The following is a 20,183-nucleotide window of genomic DNA, read 5'->3' as shown; positions in this document are numbered from 1 at the left end:
CTTCGTGAAACACAGCTTGAATAACATCAAGATTGAGCACGCACTCATTGAACTTATCAGAAATTCAAAGCCCTCCTCCACATAGCCAGCACCGCGGCGGGCTGCAACACGCTGATCGCGTGCGGCGACATGAACGCGATGGACCCCGCCGGGGGCTACGACAAAAGCACAGCGAAAGGCCGCAACCTAGCTCAAGACTCAACAGAACTCGACTTTACCCTTATATCGGGCCCATCACACCCGACGATAATTGGGAACTCTGGGTCCCGTGACACCACCCCCGATCTCACGTTCGTGAAGAATAACAACCCGGTTACGATCACGTGGAGGAATACAGGGATGGACCAAGGCAGGGACCCCACAATCGTGGAGATTGTGATTCCGGAACGCAGCGGCACCAACGCCAGCAAACACACGCACACACACATACACACATGGGTCGACTGGAAAGCCTTCAAAGACATCAGAAGTGAGAACAAGAAGGGAGCGAAATCGAGGACATCGAAACCTGGACCACCGGGAGCAACAAAGGCATACGGAACTCTACCAAGGAAACGGACGTGGAAACCAGCAGAATGGATAGCCGCCGAGCTCACCTCGTCAGAGCTAACCAGTCGATACTGAACAGGTTGAAAAACAGCGTCTCAATCGCAAGCTAAGAAACTTACAGAGCTCAACCGCGCAATCGAGGAATACTGCAGCACGCTATGTGTGCAGGAGTGGAGCGAGATCTGCAACGTAGCCAAGGGTCCGATGCTTAGCGGGAAAACATGGGACCTGCTACGGCATCTGCTTGACTAAACCAAGACAAAGTCACACCAGCGAGAAAGACTGGCCTAGCTCATCCACCTGGACGTCTCGAGGCACTGAACCGAAAATGTAATTAAACGCATCAGCGACAAATACCGGCCAACAACACCCACTGAACAACAGTGACCGTACGGAGGAATACCAAACGAAAGATTCGACAATGACATCGACGTGGAGGAGGTCCTCACGACTCTGCAAGTCCTCAACAGCAGGTCGGCGGCCGGCCCGGACCTTGTCACGAACCAGGCGCTCAAGAACCTCGACGACAAGTAGATCGAAAACCTGGCGAACTACTTCAACAAATGCTGGAGAGTAGGCACGCTGCCGAAGCATTGGAAAAAAGCCAGAAACATACTGATTCCCAAGCCGGGAAAGCGACCACACACGGACAACCTCCGGTCCATCTCGCTCACTTCTTGCGTGGGCAAGGTACTGGAGCACGTCCTGCTCAACAGGTAGCAAGACTACCTAGAATGGGAGGACCTTACCCGGCGACAATCACGGGCTTCAGACAGCGCTTAGGCACGCAAGATGCAATGATACAGCTGAAGAAACAAATAATCGACGGCAACACTGACGGCAACAAAACAATACTGGGTCTCGACCTGCAGAGCGCCTTTGATAAGGTGAAGCACGCATATTTGATTTGAACATGTCCTCTGCTGTGAACGCCTCTGTTGTGAACTCCAGAGGGTCCGGAGCCCTCGTCAGGCACTCAATGCCTTTAGCTCCTGCCCCTTCAGCAGGAATTGTAACAACGTCTGCTGAAAAGTAAAGTCTTCTTCTTCTTAAAAACTCAGTGATCCTGTCCCAGGTCAATACATCAGATTTCCTTACGGGCAGAACCGCTGGGTTACGAGCAGGCGACCTTAAAACGCAAAAGAAGAAGCTCGGCAGCACTGGCACACCACAAGGGTCGGTCATCTCGCCGATGCTTTTCGACATAGTAATGATCGGGGTGGCCGGGAGGCTTGCGAGCATCGAAGATGCCAGACATAAAATCTACGCGGACGACATAACGGTGTGGGTAGTAGGTGGCAGCGACGCCCACATCCACTACACTACAAGCGGCAGTCTACGCAATTGAGGATCAACTTGAGGGCACCGGACTGAGGTGCTCGCCGAGATAATCGGAACTCCTGGTATATTCTCCCGTCAGGAAACGCAAACCCAAGATCAACTCACAAGAATGCGGTGAGGTGAATATCACAACTAGATCAAGCAACGTAATAGCAAAGGTCAGCAAAATCAGAATACTAGGCATGGTAATAGAGACGCATGAAAGAAACGGCGACACCATAGCCCGGCTCATGGCGAAAGCAGCGAACGCAAAGCGACTACTCAAACGAGTAACATCCGAAAGAGGCGGCATGAGAGAGGACAACCTAATCACGCTCGTTCACTCGTTCGTTATAAGCCACGTCGCGTACGTAGCTGCCTATGACAAGTGGCTGCAGTACGAGTGCGACAAGATAAACATTCTCATCCGAATAGCGTACAAGACAGCACTGGGGCTCTACGAAACCACGAGCACAGCTCGTCTTCTGCAAATAGGAATGCACAACACGCTATAGGAAATGGCGGAGGCACAACGCACCACGTAGCTCGAGCGGCTTGTGTACAGGCGGGACCCGGAGACAGATACTGGAGGACCTAGGAGTAGGATACCCAGACAGAGCGGAAACGAAGCTCACCGTTCCCGACCAGATCCGGCGCAACATCCGGGTGGACCGAATGCCCAAGAACGTGAGCCCCGAGCCAAACAAGAGGACAGCGAGGGTTAAGGCCTGACCGACCTGCACGCCAATGACAGGCACGCGCGCTACGTGGACTCGGCCGAGTACACTAATCTGAAGAAAGGCTTCACGGCAGCCGTCGTTGACACGACCGGCGTCTTGGGGACGGCCGCCAGCGTGAGATGCACTAAGTCTGAAGAGGTGGAGGAGGTGGCCATCGCCCTGGCCATCTTGGACTACGACTGTCACACGGTGCTGTGTGACTCACGACAGGCAGTAAAAAATTACGCCAAGGGCATGGTAGCAAAGAAAGCGGCACGCATACTGCAGACGGTTACCGAAAACGGTAGAAAAATGAGAATCAGGTGGTTCCCGGTGCACGCAGGCAATGCGTCCAACCACAACGACAACCACAACGATACCGCACATGCCCAGGCGCGAGCACTCACGGACCGCACCTCAGCAGACCGCCCGACGTGGTTCAGCACGAAAGATCGTATTACCGAGTACAGCGAAATAACGAAGGTTTTACACCTGGCTTGCAGGGCTCTCCCGCCCCCGCGCCCGAGGTTGAGTAGACAAGTCGGTTTATTTAGACAGCTCCAGACGGCTCGCTGCCCAGCCCGTCACTTATGCATCACATGTACACTGAGACGTACCCGACCAACAAGTGCAAATTCTGCCGCGGAGTGACGGCAAGCTACACGCACATCCTGTGGGATTGCACCGAACACACGGAAGAAACCAAGCCAGGAAGGATCCTACCGCGACTTGAAGCCGCCGCTGGGAGCGAAAGCCCGGAAGATCAGCACTGGTCCGTCCAGCAGGTCATCGAGGCGCTAGCACGGCAGGGGCCCGGCGAGCCGTCGACGGCGAGCGGGGACCCAGGCCGCGCGGCCGGCGCCTCGAAGGCGACGTAGGCCCCGTCGGAGCACTGAGCGCTCACTGCAGGCACAAATAAAGGTTTTTCAATCGAATAGAAATCCAGTATTTCATGCTGGCTAACTCAGACGCAGCCTGTTCGCGGGCTTTGCTTTACGACGCCCGCGGGAGCGCCGTGACGTTGTATTTCTCATATTAAAGCAAACCTCTTAGATGCAGAGCATCTGATTCACTCGCCTTGTCTCTCCGGCATCGTCGTCGTCGTCGGCGTTGTCCACCTCTCCCCCATTCTCCTCGCCGCGCCAGCTGCGCTCTCCGCCGCTCACCCCATCTCTCCGATAGCGAACACTCTCTCGCGAGGGTAGAGCGAGGGGCATTGGATTGGATTCGATTGGATTGGCTTGGATTGATTGGATTGGCTTGGCTTGGATTGCATTTGGATTGGATTGGATTAAAGTGGATTGTGTTGGATTGTGTTGCTCATAGCCGCGGCACGTTGCGTCATAGCCGCGGCAGGGGGTTCACGGCACGTTTCACGCGATGGGAGAATCAACCTAACGGAAACAACAACGGAACCCCCTATGCGTCGCATCTACACAGGGGTTCCCGCGAGGGGAGGTGGAAGTTGTCTTGTAAACCTTTTTACGTCTATCCCCAAAGGATTCTTTCGCGACCGGATGTGTCAACAGAAAACTCCCGCGAACAAGTTACTGACACCGCCAGGAATCGAACCTGGAATGAATAAAGAATCTGAGCGATAGCCTGGTGCCTTGCCGATGAAGCTACGAGTGCACTCACAAGAGTGAGAAACAGACGGTGTACTTACCGAGCACAGCGGCGGGTTTACTCCCTGCGCTCTCGCTCAAAGCCACGTGATAGCCATGATAGCGTCACGCGACGTCTCGCGCCGTTGTGCGTTGCCGCCGCTGCTCGTGTAGCGGCCGTGTGCGCGCCTTTCGCGTGCGCTAAAAAGTCAAGGAACCTCACACCAACGCGTGGCATATCACGTCTCTTCTGTGTCTTCCGCCGATCTCGTCACCTCCGTCGGAGGTGGCAGAGACAGGAGAAGTGAGATTGTCTAACATTGGGTTTGAGCCTCCTTGAATTTCACACAAAAAGTTTCCACTCACGTGCTTCACCAATACATCTCAACCAAACACTATTCATGAATCATGCATTGATTTAACCGGTGCGAAGAATATCTTTTTGAAGTTATAAAGGGTGTACATTTCGCTTGTGTCTACTCTTTCTAGAGCCACGTGTGTGATGAGTGAGTGAAAGAACTTTATTGAGGGTCCGGCGATGACGCGAGCTCGTCGCGCACCCGGCTAGTACCACGTCGGGATCGGCAGGTCTAGCCCACCGGTCCGGTCGCGGGCACGCTGGACTGCCAGGATTTGCTTGTCTAGAGCGGGGCTACGCAGAAGAGAGTCCCACTCCTCCTTGCTGAACTTGGGGTGTGCGGACCCGCACTCCCAGAGCATGTGAGCTAGAGTAGAGGTCTGTCCGCAGGACGGGCAGGCGTCGTCGCGATATACGTCGGGGTAAACTTCGTGTAGAACTGCCAAACACGGATATGTGCAGGTCTGTAATAGTCTAAGGGAAACGGCTTGCGCCCTATTCAACTTGGGGTGAGGGGGTGGAAAGACCCTTCTAGACATATAGAAAAATTTCGTGACCTCGTTATAAGTAGCGGGAGCATCCCTGTGGCCGTAAGGGGGAGGCGAGTCAGCTCTCCTTACAGAGGAAGCGCGGTCAGTGAGGTCGCGCGCAGCCTCGTTAGCAGACTCATTGAGGTTCGGGGGAGCACCCGCGAGAGATCCTACATGAGCGGGGAACCAGTGAATTGAATGATGCGTGAGAGCATCTGTACGCCAAACGATAAGAAGGCGAGCAGCTTGCTCAGCTATGCGGCCATTCTGAAAAGCCCTCACTGCCGTTTTGGAGTCACTGTAGATCTCTGACCCACGACCGTCTAGCAGGGCGAGGGCGATGGCGACTTGCTCAGCGACTTGGGGGTCTGATGTGCGAATGGAAGCGCAGTTAGAAATATTTCCGCTGGAGTCGACCACAGCGACGGCAAAGGTCTTCCCATTGCTGTACTCCGCAGCGTCAACGAAGCTTGCTATAATGTTTTATTGCTTGATCTGTTTGAGGATCGCTGCTGCTCTTGCCTTGCGTCTGCCGTGCATCCTGTCAACAACGTGTGTGATTTCAAGTGATGTCACATGGGTAATCGTTGTGGGTGTCGTTTACTACTTTGCTTTTCAACGACCTTCACAGGGTGGATTGGCACGCATTTTTTTCGCTGTTTTTTTTTCCAGTCATAATAAATGAGTACGCACTCAGTTCGTCGCTGAAAATACCGCAGTTAGATTCCTGTCGTGGGTACCTACAAGTGTTTCATTGACACTTCAATGATTAGGGCAGTACTTCTACAGTTAGGTAATTTTAATTAATAATTAAATCCCGTTAACGAAAAAGTTACTGGCCACTACTCCACTTTACTGGAAACATCATGCGCTAGGTTTAGTTCGAGTAACGCCATTCATTTTTTACATCTTTGTGCATGATAGCTTGGCACCCTGTATGAGCTGCTTCGTTTCAGGCAGCTCTTGGTTGTCTTCAGCACGAAAGCCTCCGCGCAATTGAGTTCTTCATAGCGGGTTGCTGTTCGCGGTAACTCACTATTGTGATGTGTCCCAAGGTCTTCTATGTCATTGTGCTCCACGTGACGTAGTTTCAGTCCTACACTGCTGCCCAGCCATTTCGGAGTGAGGGAGGAGGAGGAGGAGGAATAACTTTATTTTACGCTGGTTAGGAAAGGATGTACCAGGGCCCCTGTAGCTCTGGCTGCACTCGTGGCCCGTCGTACCAGCTGTCGCTGATCTTCCGGGTCCGAGCTGAGCAACGCAGCTTTCCACTGCTCAAGGGTTGGGTTGGGTATTCGAGGAATGTTTGGAATGTCGGGACATGCCCACGTAATGTGGTAAAGGGAGGCATACTGTGTTGTGCAAGAAGGGCATTTGTTCGAAGGGTGAATTGTAGGATACATGGCGTGGAGCCTTCCTAGGTGCGGGAAGGTGTTTGTTTGCAGTTGACGCCAGAATGTCGCTTCTTCTCTCGTTAAGGATTTGTGCGGAGGAGGAAAGGCTTGTCGGGTGAGTCGCTGGTGCTGTAGAATTTTGTATTGCAGCATATACGTCTGGTTAGAGGTGAAGCTTTTTAGGTGTCATTTTTATGAGGACAACTTCATCTCATGCGTCCTAAAGGCTACAATAAGAAAATGGCCCTGACTCTCATTAAAAAAATTACGTCCACGTCCCCTCGCGGGAACCCTGGTGTGATGCGACGCTGAAGGGGGTTCCATTGAGCGTTTCCGTTGGGTCGATTACTCGAATTGCGTGAGCAATCCTCGAGTAATGCGAGAGAGAGAAAGAGAGCAAGCGTAGTGCGGACGATCGTAGACTGAGAGACCGGCCGTAGCGCGGCACTCCGGCAGGCAGCGCGCTGCCGAGTGCAGCGCACTCGGGCGCGCAGCGGAGTGCAGCGCGCCCGAAGGAGAGGAGACCGCGGAGAGAGAGGGCGCTGCACATGCGCACATCGCGCTTGCGCCGCGCGAGTTGTTGGGAGAGAGCGTTCGCTATCGGCGCTATCGGAGAGAGCAGAGGAGGCGAGCGGAGGAGAGACGCAGCTGTGCGGACGCGGACGACAACGACGCAGGAAGGACAGAACCGCCGGCAAGAGATGCTCCTCTCAGCGTCGCATCTAATAAAAATACACTAAACCTAACGGGACCATGCATGTCCTAACTGCCCCAGTAAATCTATGGGACTCACAATGTGGTGAAGCTCGTTAAATAAAGGAACCACAGCGCTTCGATGAAATGTGACCTATGGACAAATCAACCGAAAGTAGATGCATTCAACTGCGTGGCAAGGATTATGCTATTGCGGCAGCTAGGAAAAAATCAGCACCCGCCACGACAATTTCCAAACAAAAGATCAATGTGACTCATTTAGTAGCGAGATTATGCCTGCAACGCGTGAACAGTAGAGGAAACATGCTTTAGAAAAAAAAAAAAATATTCGGCTATTCCACGCTGTCGAAGGGGCACTGAAGTGAATTTGTCTAGCATACGTTTTGTGTTTGAATAACGTAGGCGGCTTCACATAAATGCATTTTTTTTCGTGAATCAGATCACAAAGCCAGTATTTATTTTTTAGCTTGGAAGGAGAAAATACCACGCGACGTCTGCAGCGGCCGAATAACAGCAGTGATGCGAAAAGACGCGAACTCTTCTTGCGATGCGATTAGACGATGTCCGAGATTATGAAGTTGGTCTAAACGCATGACATGGTGTCAGTTACATTATTCCTTCAGGAAAACCTTAGTAGGATTGGCAGTCAGCATATGTGTTGTAACGTCGTCGTTGTGGTTCATTTTTCGAAAGTTATTCAAGCGCGTTTCGGTTTGAATCCGCGACCTGTGACCCCGCATTAGCGATGCTTTAGCAATCGTCATGTCTCTCTATTTCCATCTGGTTTGCTGCAAAGTGCCCCAGGTAAACGTGCAGTAGGCTCGGGTCAACCAAGTATAGTACCATTCAGCTCCAAAGGACGAGGCGAGGTGCACGAAGTAGCTTGATGACCTCCGCGCCATCGGAGATGCTCAAGTTGGAGGCGTTTCTTCCGCACCTTCTGGGCCCGCCTGTCTGCTCGCTGTGGTACCAACCGTGCCGTAACAGGCGCATGGTATCAGGGCCGACTGTTGGCCAATTCGAAGGCAAAAAAGAGAACCCATCCCGGGTTTGGAACTCGCAATGTGAGAGTTATGCAGTGCTCCATATGAAACTGTTTTTTTGCTACTGAGCGACGGGAACATGCAAGATCTCTCACAAAGAACCGATATAGTTCCTAGAAGCCTACCCGACATGTTCAATGCTGTGTACTTGTTGGATTGCAGCACTCCGAGCTGCTAATCTGAGCTTGAATGATGTTTGAGTAGTGAGCTTCTCCCTAGCCCCCCAAAATATCTGCATCAGCAGCGACTGTGGTCATTGAGGCAGGAAAACGATCGGAAATGTGGGGCCGTGCTGCAGAAAAGTCGTACAGTTCACCGTGCAAAAAAGTTTCTCTTACCTTGGTTTTACACTTAACTGCAAAAGTTTCAAGTGATTTTAATTGCCTATTACGTACATTAACTTCGCTTACTCTTTCCGGCCCTTAACTGGGCAAAAGGTTTCTACAAGCGTAACAGTCGTAAAGGCTTATGCAGCTTACAACTACAATGTACTGAAGTACGCGAGGTGTGATAAGCCAAATACGCATTGCATATGCGTTAGTACGGAGGTATTTTGAATTGATCAACTTTATTAGGCTTTATGCAGTTTAAAACAAAAAACCGGGCCGTCTCCACGAACTTGTATAAGTGTATTCAAAGATAGCAAGTCTCTCTCTCGGCGCACGGCGCCCGCCGTGCGCCGAGATCCCAATTACGAAGACGGAGGGGAAGCAAAATTCGAAATGGAGAACGGCAAATTTTTAAGTTAAAGTAAAGTACGGAGCGAAATAGAAGCAAGCAAGCAAGAGGGAACGAAAAGCAAGTGTCCCGGTGTGTTTTTTTAGTACGCGTTACGTTCTAGCGCGTGGTGTTGGAAAACGAGTGTCCGGCGTTTTAGTACCGTAACCACATGAGAATACGTCGACATAAGACGACCACGACATGAGACGCCGACAATCCGAGCCCTTATGGTGCTTCGCCCCTAATAAAGCCACGTTCTTCCGTGTACAAATATTTTTGGGCGGAGATTTAACACGAAAGTGTTTTATGCCAGGGTAAAGCAAGACAGCACCGTCGTCATATCCGTCATGGAAAAGATATCGCCAGAAAAGTTACACTACAGATTTCGACCCCGCGGTCTCTCTGGCCGCAGCGGGAGGTGTGAGACACTCTGCCAAATGGGCTATGACTCACGCCTGTTTAGCTCTAGGCACGCGCTTTTTATCTTTCGTTATAAGGTTTTGTATTCGCACAGACTTCCAAATAATTTCACTGTCCCTCTTTTAGCCTTTTAAGAATTCCGTGTTCCCCCCCCCTCATCCACAAACAAAGTGGGAAACAATACCCGCTCCAGCATAGCCTTGCTGGCAAAAAAGTTGCATTTTTTGCAGCCGCCCCCTTCCATAGGGGCGATTTCCCGAGCAAGGGAGGCCAAGTTCCCAAGCGTTGTATTGCCAAAAAAGGGCCGGGCGCCAGGCGGGGGAGTCGCTTGTACCTATTTTCGCGGTAGGTGCCCCCCGCACCACGGCACACGAATACGCATGGTGTCTTCCACAGCCACGGTGGACGCCCAACTCGCGACCGCCTGTGGCAGCACATGCCGCAAGACTGTCTCATCCCCGCAATGCGGCAACGCGGCATGAAGGCCGGGGGCCCCGCAAGGTGGAAAAGGGTCCGGGGCTCCTCCCGAGGGTAAAAACAGCGTTCCAGGCGTGAGTTCTCCTTTCAAGGGTCCGCACTCGACCAGGGACACCTGAACCCATTAAAGAAACCGGGGGGTGTCCGGCGGCACGTGAATTCGAACCCGGTGCCTCCCGCATATGAGGCGAGTGCGGTACCTCTGAGCCACCTCTAAGGTCCAAAGTTAAGACCCCTTCCCGTGGGGCCTTTCCCGACAAAGTCGGGTGACTTCCCAAACATGAGATCCCCTGTTCAGGGGGTGCTTGTACCATTTTTGACTTTTTGATGCCCAGCCGTTCTGAAGTACCTACCACTTTCTTGCAACCCATGAAACGGTCCGACCTGGTGTTACGGTTTACAGGATCCCCCGCATGGTAGGCGCCTTAACCCATTGTTATTCTGGTGGGTGACCAGATTTACAGATCACCCAAATTTACAGATTTACAGGCTATTAGATCGCCTAACTTTACAAATCACTTCTCTGTCCCTCTAAGGGTATTGATTAGTAAAGCTGTACGCGAAGGTACGGCAGTATGAGTACATATACATTAGATTTTGAAGAATGTTTCCTGGCCGCGGCTTCGTCGTTGTCGTCTCTCTATCTCTTGCGCTCAGCGTCCCGGTCTCGCTGTTCCTACCGCGCTTTCGGTTCGATGCCACAATTGCGCTCGCGCTCTGCGTTGCTGCCACATGACCTAACCTGTTTCATGCGTTATTTCTGACCACGTAGGTGGTGAACACAGAGGAGACATTCAAGAACAAGTTTGAGAAAGAATTCTTAATCGATGGCGGAATAGTAAACAAAACCATGGTCGTCATTCAACCGAACAACCTCCTCCCCTTAAATGCGACGAAGTGGTTGGTGGATCCCAGAGGACAAGTATGCCATGAGTGCACGGAAAGAGCTGAAGGTGGCGGCGCCGTCATCTCCCTTCCAAACCCGGCTAAGGTAACATAAATTTTGATATACGTCTGTGAGGGCTGGGTAGACTTTTATGTAGGATTTCAATACCGCTAAACGTAAATAGCCACGTTTGTGCGGTGTCTGAGGCATTCGTGGCGTTTTGTTGTTGATCTATTTCCGTTATTTTCAACGATTGTGTTAACATACTCTTCATAGGTAGGGACCTGGACGCTTCACTTGGAGAACCACAGCCCGGACGAAGTGATGGTGACCATCCAAGTGAAGTCCAGAACTCGAGGTGGCGAGCCGATTCGCCTCTTTAACCGGTTCTCAAAAGCATCGGATAACTCGTCGGATAACCCAACCGTGCTTGCAAGAGTTACGAAGGGCAAGCAAGTCGTCTTGAAAGCCCCTGTTTACGCCACAGTCACCGGCCCCGAGGTCAACGGCCTTCCTCACAAATCGACATTCCGCCTATACGACGACGGAAAAGGTACAGTGGCCCAGTTTGATGTCCACCCTTCACCCGGATTGAACAGCACAATTCTTTCCGGCTACTATTCCAATATAAAAGGGTGCGCTTGGCATGCTCTAATGTTATTACCAGCGTATACTACAATTTTTAATGCCGAAAGCGTCACAGAAAAATACCCCGAGTGATAATCTGCTTTCGGTACTTCATCTCTGCCATAATTAAAAACGCTTTGAGCGCTTGCGTAGATCGGTTTGAGTGGCATCAATTCTGCCAAACCTGCTTTTGTGAAACTCGTGGCTGGCGGTCCGCCGGAGGATCAGACTATCAATATAATGATTGTGCGGACGAGTACAAAGGTTTGATACACAGGCATAGTGACGAGCAACAACGGAACCGAAAGCCGCAACCGAACCAGAATTTTTGCCCGGAACCGGAACAGAACCGAACCCGTATTTTTCCGCCATTTTGGAACTGAAAGGAAACTGGAACGAATCAAAGAAACCGTCCGGGACCGGTTCAGGGAGGGATTAGTGAAAAGATTCTGGAAACGGTTAGAGTGATCAGGAAAAATAGCGAGTCCTTCGGACCAACCTCGATATTTTTACGGTCGTTGCCATTTGAAAATTTCGTGCTGCTCTCCTTCTCAACCCATCAAAAAATTAGTTGCAGACGAAAGTCCCGCCATCTCCACGAAGTGAATGATGATGAGTGGGGCGAAGCTCCAATGCTTATCGGTAAAACCGTCAAACATCCGCCCACACATCATATAAAGACTCGACACGTTATAGGGGTGATTGTATATACACTTATATACACGATGTTCATTATTTACATATCGATGTAGTTATCCCGCGACCGCTCCGATTTGGAGGGTGCCTCGATTCACGCGCGTCCCCCGTACACGAAGGTGCCGGCATCAAGGTGCGAACTGTCGGCGCTCATTAGCGTCATGATGCGCCACTTCGCTTCGCCTCTTCTTGACGGCGCGCACTACCGGATGAGTGAAGGGCATAAGGCGCGTTCGTAGCACATGCTCCCGTCTCGGTTTGTAGCGCAGTGGGAAGAGCGCCACGTACCTCCCGTTGCGGTCAGAGAGTCGTGGGATCGAAATCGGCGCCGCCGCGTCAATGGCACTACTTTAGTGGACACGGCGACGGCGCGACGCGGGACTTGCCCCGTGCAGAGCAGAGGACGAGGGAGGTTCCTGTTTTAACCCATTCCCACTTGATCCTTCCCGCGTGTTCTCTCCTGTTTCAACCCGGCACAAAACGACCTTCTCTTTTCGCCCTTTCCAATTTCGCCTCTTCCCATTTGAACCCGTTCCCATTTGAACCTTCTCGTTTGTTCCGTGCCGCTTCAACCCGGTGTAAAACGCCCTTCCCGTTTCGTATTTTCTTATTTAGCCCCTTCCCGGAATAACGAACCCAGTTTCGACTCGGGTGACTCGCACCGAGGCGTGCGATTTTCGAAATTATACTTACTTCCGACTGTATTTTAACCTCATAAAAAAAACGTTACGGCTGGCGGACCCAAAGTATGCAGACGCCCTATTAACCTGCAACCTTTTCGCAATGGTCGGGTTTACGATACGCGGCGCCAATTAAAAAACAACACGTAGATTGCTGAGTTACGTCCGACCCCGTACAGCGTTGGTGAATTACGTACAGCTGAAACCACACCCTTCCGTCTGCTTTTGCATTGGTCGAGTGGTCTGGAACGTGTTGCTCGCATGCGTACTCCGCGGCAGCGGTGATAGTTCCAGCCCCTACGGTTGCATATACGAATGCACATGCACTTATATGCAACACACACAAAAAAGAAAGGACGACAATTAACAAAATAGAACCTTTCCGCGGTCGCAGTGCCAGTTTGTAGTGTCCGGACCTCTTGCCGAAAATGAAGTTGGGTGTTTTAACAAATGCAACTATTAATTTATTAGGGGTAGTACAGGGCTGCTGTTTTATTTCTACGCAGGAAAAAGATATCGCGAAATATAAATAAATACAGAAAAAAACGTATTTTATGAACGCGGTAACTATTATGGACCAAGCCAGTGGTACGGTCCATTTTAATGTGTGGCCAAGGGTAACTTTATATGCACATAACTGTAAAAAAATGGCCATTGAAGTCTAAAGCTGAAATTTTTGCTTGGAGGAAATGGTTCGCACAAATTTTTCATACAGGCGTTAAGAACACACCAAGCTGTATTCTCTTGCGTGTACCTTTTACGAATAATAGGCAGTTTTAGCATATCGGTACCGTATTTGCGTTACCGTTTACCGTGTGAGTGCACAGCGCGAGAGTTACCGCGAACGGTAACTTGCCGGCACAGGCTTCACCGTCGCCAGCGGGTTCCGGTAACACGGTAAACGGTTACGCAAACACCGTAACGATATTCTAAAACTGCCTAATATATATACAGGCGGGCACGCAGTACATGGAAAAGCAAAAGCAAACATTTAGGTAGTTATCCATCGATAATATAGAGTTTTAGCATATCGTTACCGTGTTTGCGCCACCGCTTACCGTGTTACAGGTAAGGCTTATTAGGCAGTTTTAGCATATCGTTACCGTGTTTGCGTTACCGTTTACCGTGTTACCAGAAGCGCTGGCGACGGTGAAGCCTGTGCCGGTAAGTTACCGTTCGCGGTAACTCTCGCGCTGCGCAGTCTACTCCCGCAAACACGGTAAACGGTAACGTAAACACGGTAACGATATGCTAAAACTGCCTATTACAGGTTAGTACACGGTTTGCGGTTTGCGTATTCCGGCCGCCGCGGCGCAAGTAGAGACATCTAATATGTTAATTTCAGACCAAATCACGCGTAATTTTGTTGCTGTAGTTCACAATAACTGTAGTTGTTTTGAGAATACTGTAGCCATCGCCTGTAGAGCTATAAAAAGAAACTGTGTCGGTGGCGCCATCTACCGAGTAGAGTTAGAGTCAAGGTGAAATTGAATTTGCTTCCGCGCTAAATAATTAGACAAGAAATGAGTAAAATATCTTGTAGTACTTACTCAATAACCTACACTACCTTGCCGAGCGCAATTTTCGAGGCTAAAAGCGCACTGCGAGCTCAGAAAGTTATCTGAACTATTTGAGGCGGTCGTTTTGGGAGCGGGTTGAAACGGGAAGGGTGTTTTGGGAACGGGTTGAAATAGAAAGCGGTCAAACGGGAAGGGCGTTTTGGGAACGGGCGCACACGGGAGGGGCCAAACGGGAAGGGCGTTTCGAGAGTGGGTTCAAGCGGGACGGGTTCAAACGGGAATGGGTTGTTTCGGGCTACACCCGAGGACGAATGCCGGAGAGGAGAGGAGATGAGACAAAGAGAGGAGAGGAGCGGGAGGAGGATGCGCATGCGTAGCGACGAGAAACGGCGACCACGACGACACCGATCCATCTCCTGAAGAATCGAGGACAAAGTTTGCCATCGTTCGTTCTGCACTTCCTCTCCTACAAGTCGCGTTGTCATCAGCAATGACATGCAACAATGTGCCTGAGATCACCACATGAACAAATGCCGTGCTGTGATATGGCGAATACAGCGAGGTGAAGATGATTGTGTTCATCGGGGCGTAGAGATCGACGTACTGCCACATTCGGCTTGTGATTGCCGTCACGGCGTAGTACATGGTAAATGCGCGAATTAGGTGTGGTCGAGTGCAGGGCGCGTTCTCTGTGCTATCGCCCTTCATGTCGGCGCATTCGGCGGCTAAGTGCGATGTTTGTTGGGATTGTTGCAGGCAGCCGTTGCGACCAGTGTACGGTTGCTCTACTCAGCTACGATCGCCTTGGCGTTTGTTTCGCGCCCGAGGTTCTTTCTTTCAACGTAGCTGCTACCGGCGTAACATTGATGGGGAAAAAACGCGATAATCGCAGGGCAGTGATAACCTGAGCGTTCGTGTGTGGTATATTCTGTGCAGTTAAACAACGTCATCAGACCTTGGGTTCTTAGTAGTGTTCTGCGGGTGCTTGCGCTACTGCGCGTGTTAACTTTTGGGATAGAGGAACAGGCACAGGGCCAAAGCGATACCCAATCAAGTGCTTATAAAATGTATTGGTTTTGAAAACAACACGAGGGTACGCAGAATAATGCTCACAGCACAAAGTAAAAACAACTAATGGAAAAGGAGAACAGAGAAGCGCTGTTTGCTGTCATTTAATCTGCCCGTTATTTTTATTGTGAGCATTATGGTTTACCAACTAGCTCGCCCCCTGATGTCCTAGCTATGCTAGATGAGGTGAGGTGCCAAAGACCCTTCGAAAACACTGCGTACGAAAAGTCAGTCTTAAAGTTTGGTTTAACATTACAAGCGCTCCATTTTAAAGAACTTGCGTTCATGAAAACTGCTGTTGTATGAAGCGATTCTGATTCATTTCAACAACACACAGCATTGCCACATTCTTTCTGAGTAGCGGCACATTGTATGCTCTGCGGTTATGAGCGCGTTAAAGCATTATAAATGTGGTATTCATGGCTAGAGAGAGAGAGAAAAAAAGTGTACTATCTAGGCAGCCCTAGTCCAGGCTGGCTGGCCGTCTTTTAATCTTCATTAGGAGACGGCCAGTCCGCAAATCTCTCAGAGTCCCTCACTAACCCAAAGGCAGTGCGCTGCCAGACGTTCTTGCATCGACTTCTCGTCCATTATCTGATCCGCGTTCAGCCAGTCTTCACAGGAAGTGATGTGGTAGCTTTGGTGTGGTGGCAGGTATGGTGGATGGCACTCCCATAAAGGGGTCATACTGATGGGGTGCCAAGGGCAGTTGGGTGTAGGGCAAGTAGGGCAGGAGGATCCCATTTATATAGTGGACACGGGGTGGGCAAGAAGGAAAGGGGTTTGTGCATTTCGGACTATAGATGCGGCTTCCCAGCACAGGGTGGGGTGCGGGCTGGAGAACACTGCCTACTGGCACTAGCACATGTGCAATATGTGGCCTTGGATATACAAAGCTTCTCAACAAAATTGTACACAACTCAAGGTCGGCTATGATGCCAAAGAGGGCACTGGCAAGTATTTCATCACACGAGTGCTGGGTGTGTCACATTTTTCTCTGTCGTTGTTCCAGCTACGCTGTTTTTTTTCTGTTGTGCAGAATCAACACACTGTCACTGTTGTACATTTTATCACATAATGTGGTATGTGTTGACCCCTAGCCAACAATTCTCCGTTTGTGCATCATGTGTAGGTCAATGTACTCTATATGGAAATGAACGAGCTAGAGCCAAAAGCAAGCACTTCAATGCTAATTCCAACCAGTGCCGCCAGTGTATACATTCACTCTTGAGAAGGGGAATTATATCATAGTCATCACAGTGTGCCTTTGAGAGTTCTTTCCCGAGAGGATGTATCCATTAATCTTTTATATTATGCGTGCATGAAACGGCACACCTATTAAAAGAGTAGTTATTCACAATGTTCGCTTCTTCGTACGAGGCTGAACTGGACATATCTCTTTAGACCATAGGTAGTGCAAGTGTCTCAAGATACGTACTCTATCATGCTGTGGTGTTTATCAATTTCTTTTTCTTGGGTTGGTGTTTTTCCCTTTTTTTGCACCGTTTACTTTGTGTTTTGATTCAGAGTTTACATTAATGATTTTCTTTTCAAATGTACTTTTTACGTACGGACTCTGCTAGCAGCATTCCCTTGTTTCTCGTTTTTATTGTTTCTTGTTTGTGTTCTCCCTGCTGTACCCCTAATTTCCAACATTCACCACTCATTGTAGTCTGGCATTGCAAGCCCATGTGGCCTAGCAAGCCTTGTCACTAGCAAGGCTGACCTCACCAGTTCACATTACAGAGCCCCCTCCATCTCTCTTGGTGACCATGGCGTACATCAGATGACGCTTATATTAAAGTGTCTCTCTCGCCTTTTGAATACGTGCAAGGATTGATTGTTTCAAGAAAGATTACATACACAAGAAGCTATTTGTATAGTTGCTCAAATTGGAAATTTAATGTCAGTAGTCCTTTAAAGGCAAAGGGTAAGCCGAATTTGTTTAAAAAGGTGACTTTTTTGTCTTTGCAATTAAGAAAGTTCACCTCCTTATGCACATATCCAAAGTTGTATGCACATTTTTCAAGGTTGTATTTCTGGCCAAAAAACAGTTTTCCGTGAGCAAATAGAAAGTGACCATGTCCGATTTTAGAATGTGCTCTGTGTTTATTGTAATTTTCTATCAAGAAACTCCGAGCTCCACATCAAAACGCTAGTCTGAAATGAGCTATATTAAGAAGTTGACTGGCAGCCATTGCATAGCTGATGTTTCAGCCAAGGCAATCCAAAGACGCTGTGCATCATGTTTTTACCGCATTTGTGCTTCAAAGCCGCGCACGAAAAATGTCTTTGTTGGGCTTCACCCTCTCAAGATTGCAACATAGGGGGCTGCTCTTTTATTCAGCGGTAATAGCATCACAAGAGCCAACATTCGAAATAATTCGGATTGAACCCTGTGCGCAACAGCACCAACAGGTGGCTAAGAGGTTGACCCTGTTCACAAAGATACTTTGTGAACACAGCTGCACAACAGCCGACTAAATAGGCAACGCAGGACAGACGACTGGCTGTAAAGCGAAAACATGATTTCGACGGTGATTACGAAGCTGGTGCTTACTAAATAAATGACTTGAGTGGTGTTTGTGGCAAAAAAGTAGTTTTTCTCCTCATTTCGTATTTTAAACTCAATTATCTCAAAACTGTTTTTCACGTAGGTACCATTATTGCCTGTATCTTCCAGGAGAACCGGCTGATTCTTTTTTCCTGTCATCTACATGTTGTGAAATCTGCTGTGCAGAAATGAAAATACGCACCCAATGCTTTTCTTGTCACAAAATGTTTAATATGTAAAGTAAGCCAAAATTTAGATACTGACAAAAAAATCATAAAAATTGTAACTTTAGTCTGGTACCTAGTAATTCTGGTACAGTTAAAACAGCCCCAAATTTGAAAGCAAATCATGTACGCATCCTGTAGATGCCTTCAGTAGATGCCGAGATAAATGTAACTCCAAATGGCCAAAAATGCATGGGAAGTATAGGGCTTACCCTGTGACCTTAAATCGCCTTTATTCTTCACAGGGGCAAGAAAGATGAGAACAGGGCTGGTGCCTTAGTAACGCCCACTCTTCACTCAGCACAAAGAAAAAAGTAAACACAAAATTTTGTTCCAGGCTGCAAAACAGGACCATTACCTTGTTCATAATTTTGTAATGAAAAGGGAAATAGGTGACATCGGTGCCAGAGATAGGTGCCCAGAGGTTGTTTTCATACATGTCAAGTACAATTAGAATGCAGTAGTTTTTAGTGGTATTATGCAAAAGGAGCGGTAGTGATGTGGAGTGATATGCGAATGTTAAGCGCATGATTGTTGCATTTTATTTAGTGCAGGAATCGCCACAGTTGAAACATCTTACATTATACAATTTTAATGTCGAGGCAGTGCTGTTACCCAACTCACCGTGCTTGCGATGTCAGCTTGTGAAATGAGAGCAGCCTTAGTAAAACTTTGCTGAAAGAAATGCTGAAGATATTACTAATCTCTGAAATTTGCTTTCATTCGCTACTAACTTTTTTATGCAAGAAGTTGAGCACAATAAAGTATTTTAACAGCCTATTGTCGTTTTCAAATTCTTTTTTGTGGATCACACCTTTTCCCCCATAGATCTTAACTCAGGGTGGTTGCTTTTAGCCTGAACTGTAGTTTATGGCCTGCTTTTAGGTGAAGCTGTGCATACAGTTAGAGGGTGTTTTTTGGATGAAATCGGTGCAAACGAAGCAAAGAGAGGGGAAGAAACATAAGGACGGCCGCTGGCCTAACAACTCGTGTTACACATGCTGGATTTATCATGTAGCAATAGCTTTAGCCATGAAAACATTCTGGCTTTTGCATGAATGACAAACTGCCCCCTGCACTATAACTAACCTGAAGTTGATATTGGAAAATGTTCAGTATCTTTCAGCAGGCTATTCGATCAAAAATGGTACACTGGAACCTGCCAGAGGCAGCGAATTCATACCTCGTTTCAGTAAGCCTGCCAGTGCAGAAGGAGCTAACATGGGACCAAGTGTGAAGAATATGCAAGATTTTCACAGTGACAAATATTCAGTCTCATCTATATACACTAAGTTGACTTAATTCCTGAGCCATATACTGAGTCTTTACAGTGACATTTCACCTGTTGTCCACGGGTAGTCACAAGATTCTCCACACCACAGGAATACATGGAGCAAACAATGTCAGATTGCCTCTTGGGGAGTTCGTAGAGAGTCCAGGACTGATAATTGAAAACCCCTACCATTGTCGTATAACGACTTCTGTTGACCACTATTTGGCTTCCAAGTTTTTTCTACTCCCCCTACCCATTTTTTTCTTCCTGCCCAGGTTTCCTTTTAGTGTAAAAACAGGGAGACCTAAAAGAAACTAAGAAGGACGTGAGCAGCAAAAGGGTAGAAATGGCGGTAAATGAAAGGGCAGTGAAGAGTAATGATAGCGGGAACGGTGCAGTAGTATATGCAGTGCTATCAGCAGTCCCTCACACAGGCCAACAATCAATAGACTACTGTCACTGCACACACTGCCAAGAATGGTCTTGCTCCCACAGTGGAGGATCAGCACCCTCCCCCAGCCATAGGTCGGCCAGTCTAGACTGCCTTTGTCTGGGAGAAGCTTCCTCCTGATGGAAACACTGCAACGCAGGGAGCCGATGTAGCAGGACATTAGAGGGCAAATATTTCTGAGCTACATAAGGCAACAGGACCTGATGACAGTTACTTGGCAAGGATTCACATAAGGCGAAGGGAAAATGTGGTCGGCAAAGCGGTTACAAAAATTCAGCCTGTGCTCTTGCAACTACTGTATAGAGATCTTGAACACGACCATGGAAACGCGGGCCGACTCAAAGCATCATCCTGTT

The 20,183-nt window shown here is 49.1% G+C and overlaps 1 protein-coding gene across 2 annotated transcripts in view; it reads left to right on the top strand.

Moving 5' to 3' along the window:
- Positions 1-20,183, top strand: part of LOC144159201 (calcium-activated chloride channel regulator 2-like) — a 70,396-nt gene that overhangs the window by 12,322 nt on the left and 37,891 nt on the right. For both annotated transcript variants that reach the window (XM_077690543.1, XM_077690542.1), the window contains exons 2-3: positions 10,621-10,839; positions 11,011-11,287. In XM_077690543.1, coding sequence (XP_077546669.1) covers positions 10,621-10,839; positions 11,011-11,287 — 496 coding nt within the window. The remainder of the gene's footprint in view (positions 1-10,620; positions 10,840-11,010; positions 11,288-20,183) is intronic.

Source organism: Haemaphysalis longicornis, unplaced genomic scaffold (assembly GCF_048455015.1).
Source record: "Haemaphysalis longicornis isolate Haplotype H1 unplaced genomic scaffold, Haemaphysalis longicornis Haplotype H1 scaffold_10, whole genome shotgun sequence".
Lineage (NCBI taxonomy): Eukaryota > Metazoa > Arthropoda > Arachnida > Ixodida > Ixodidae > Haemaphysalis > Haemaphysalis longicornis.
Note: the sequence above shows the minus strand (reverse complement) of the source record. Positions and strands in the feature narration are given on the sequence as shown.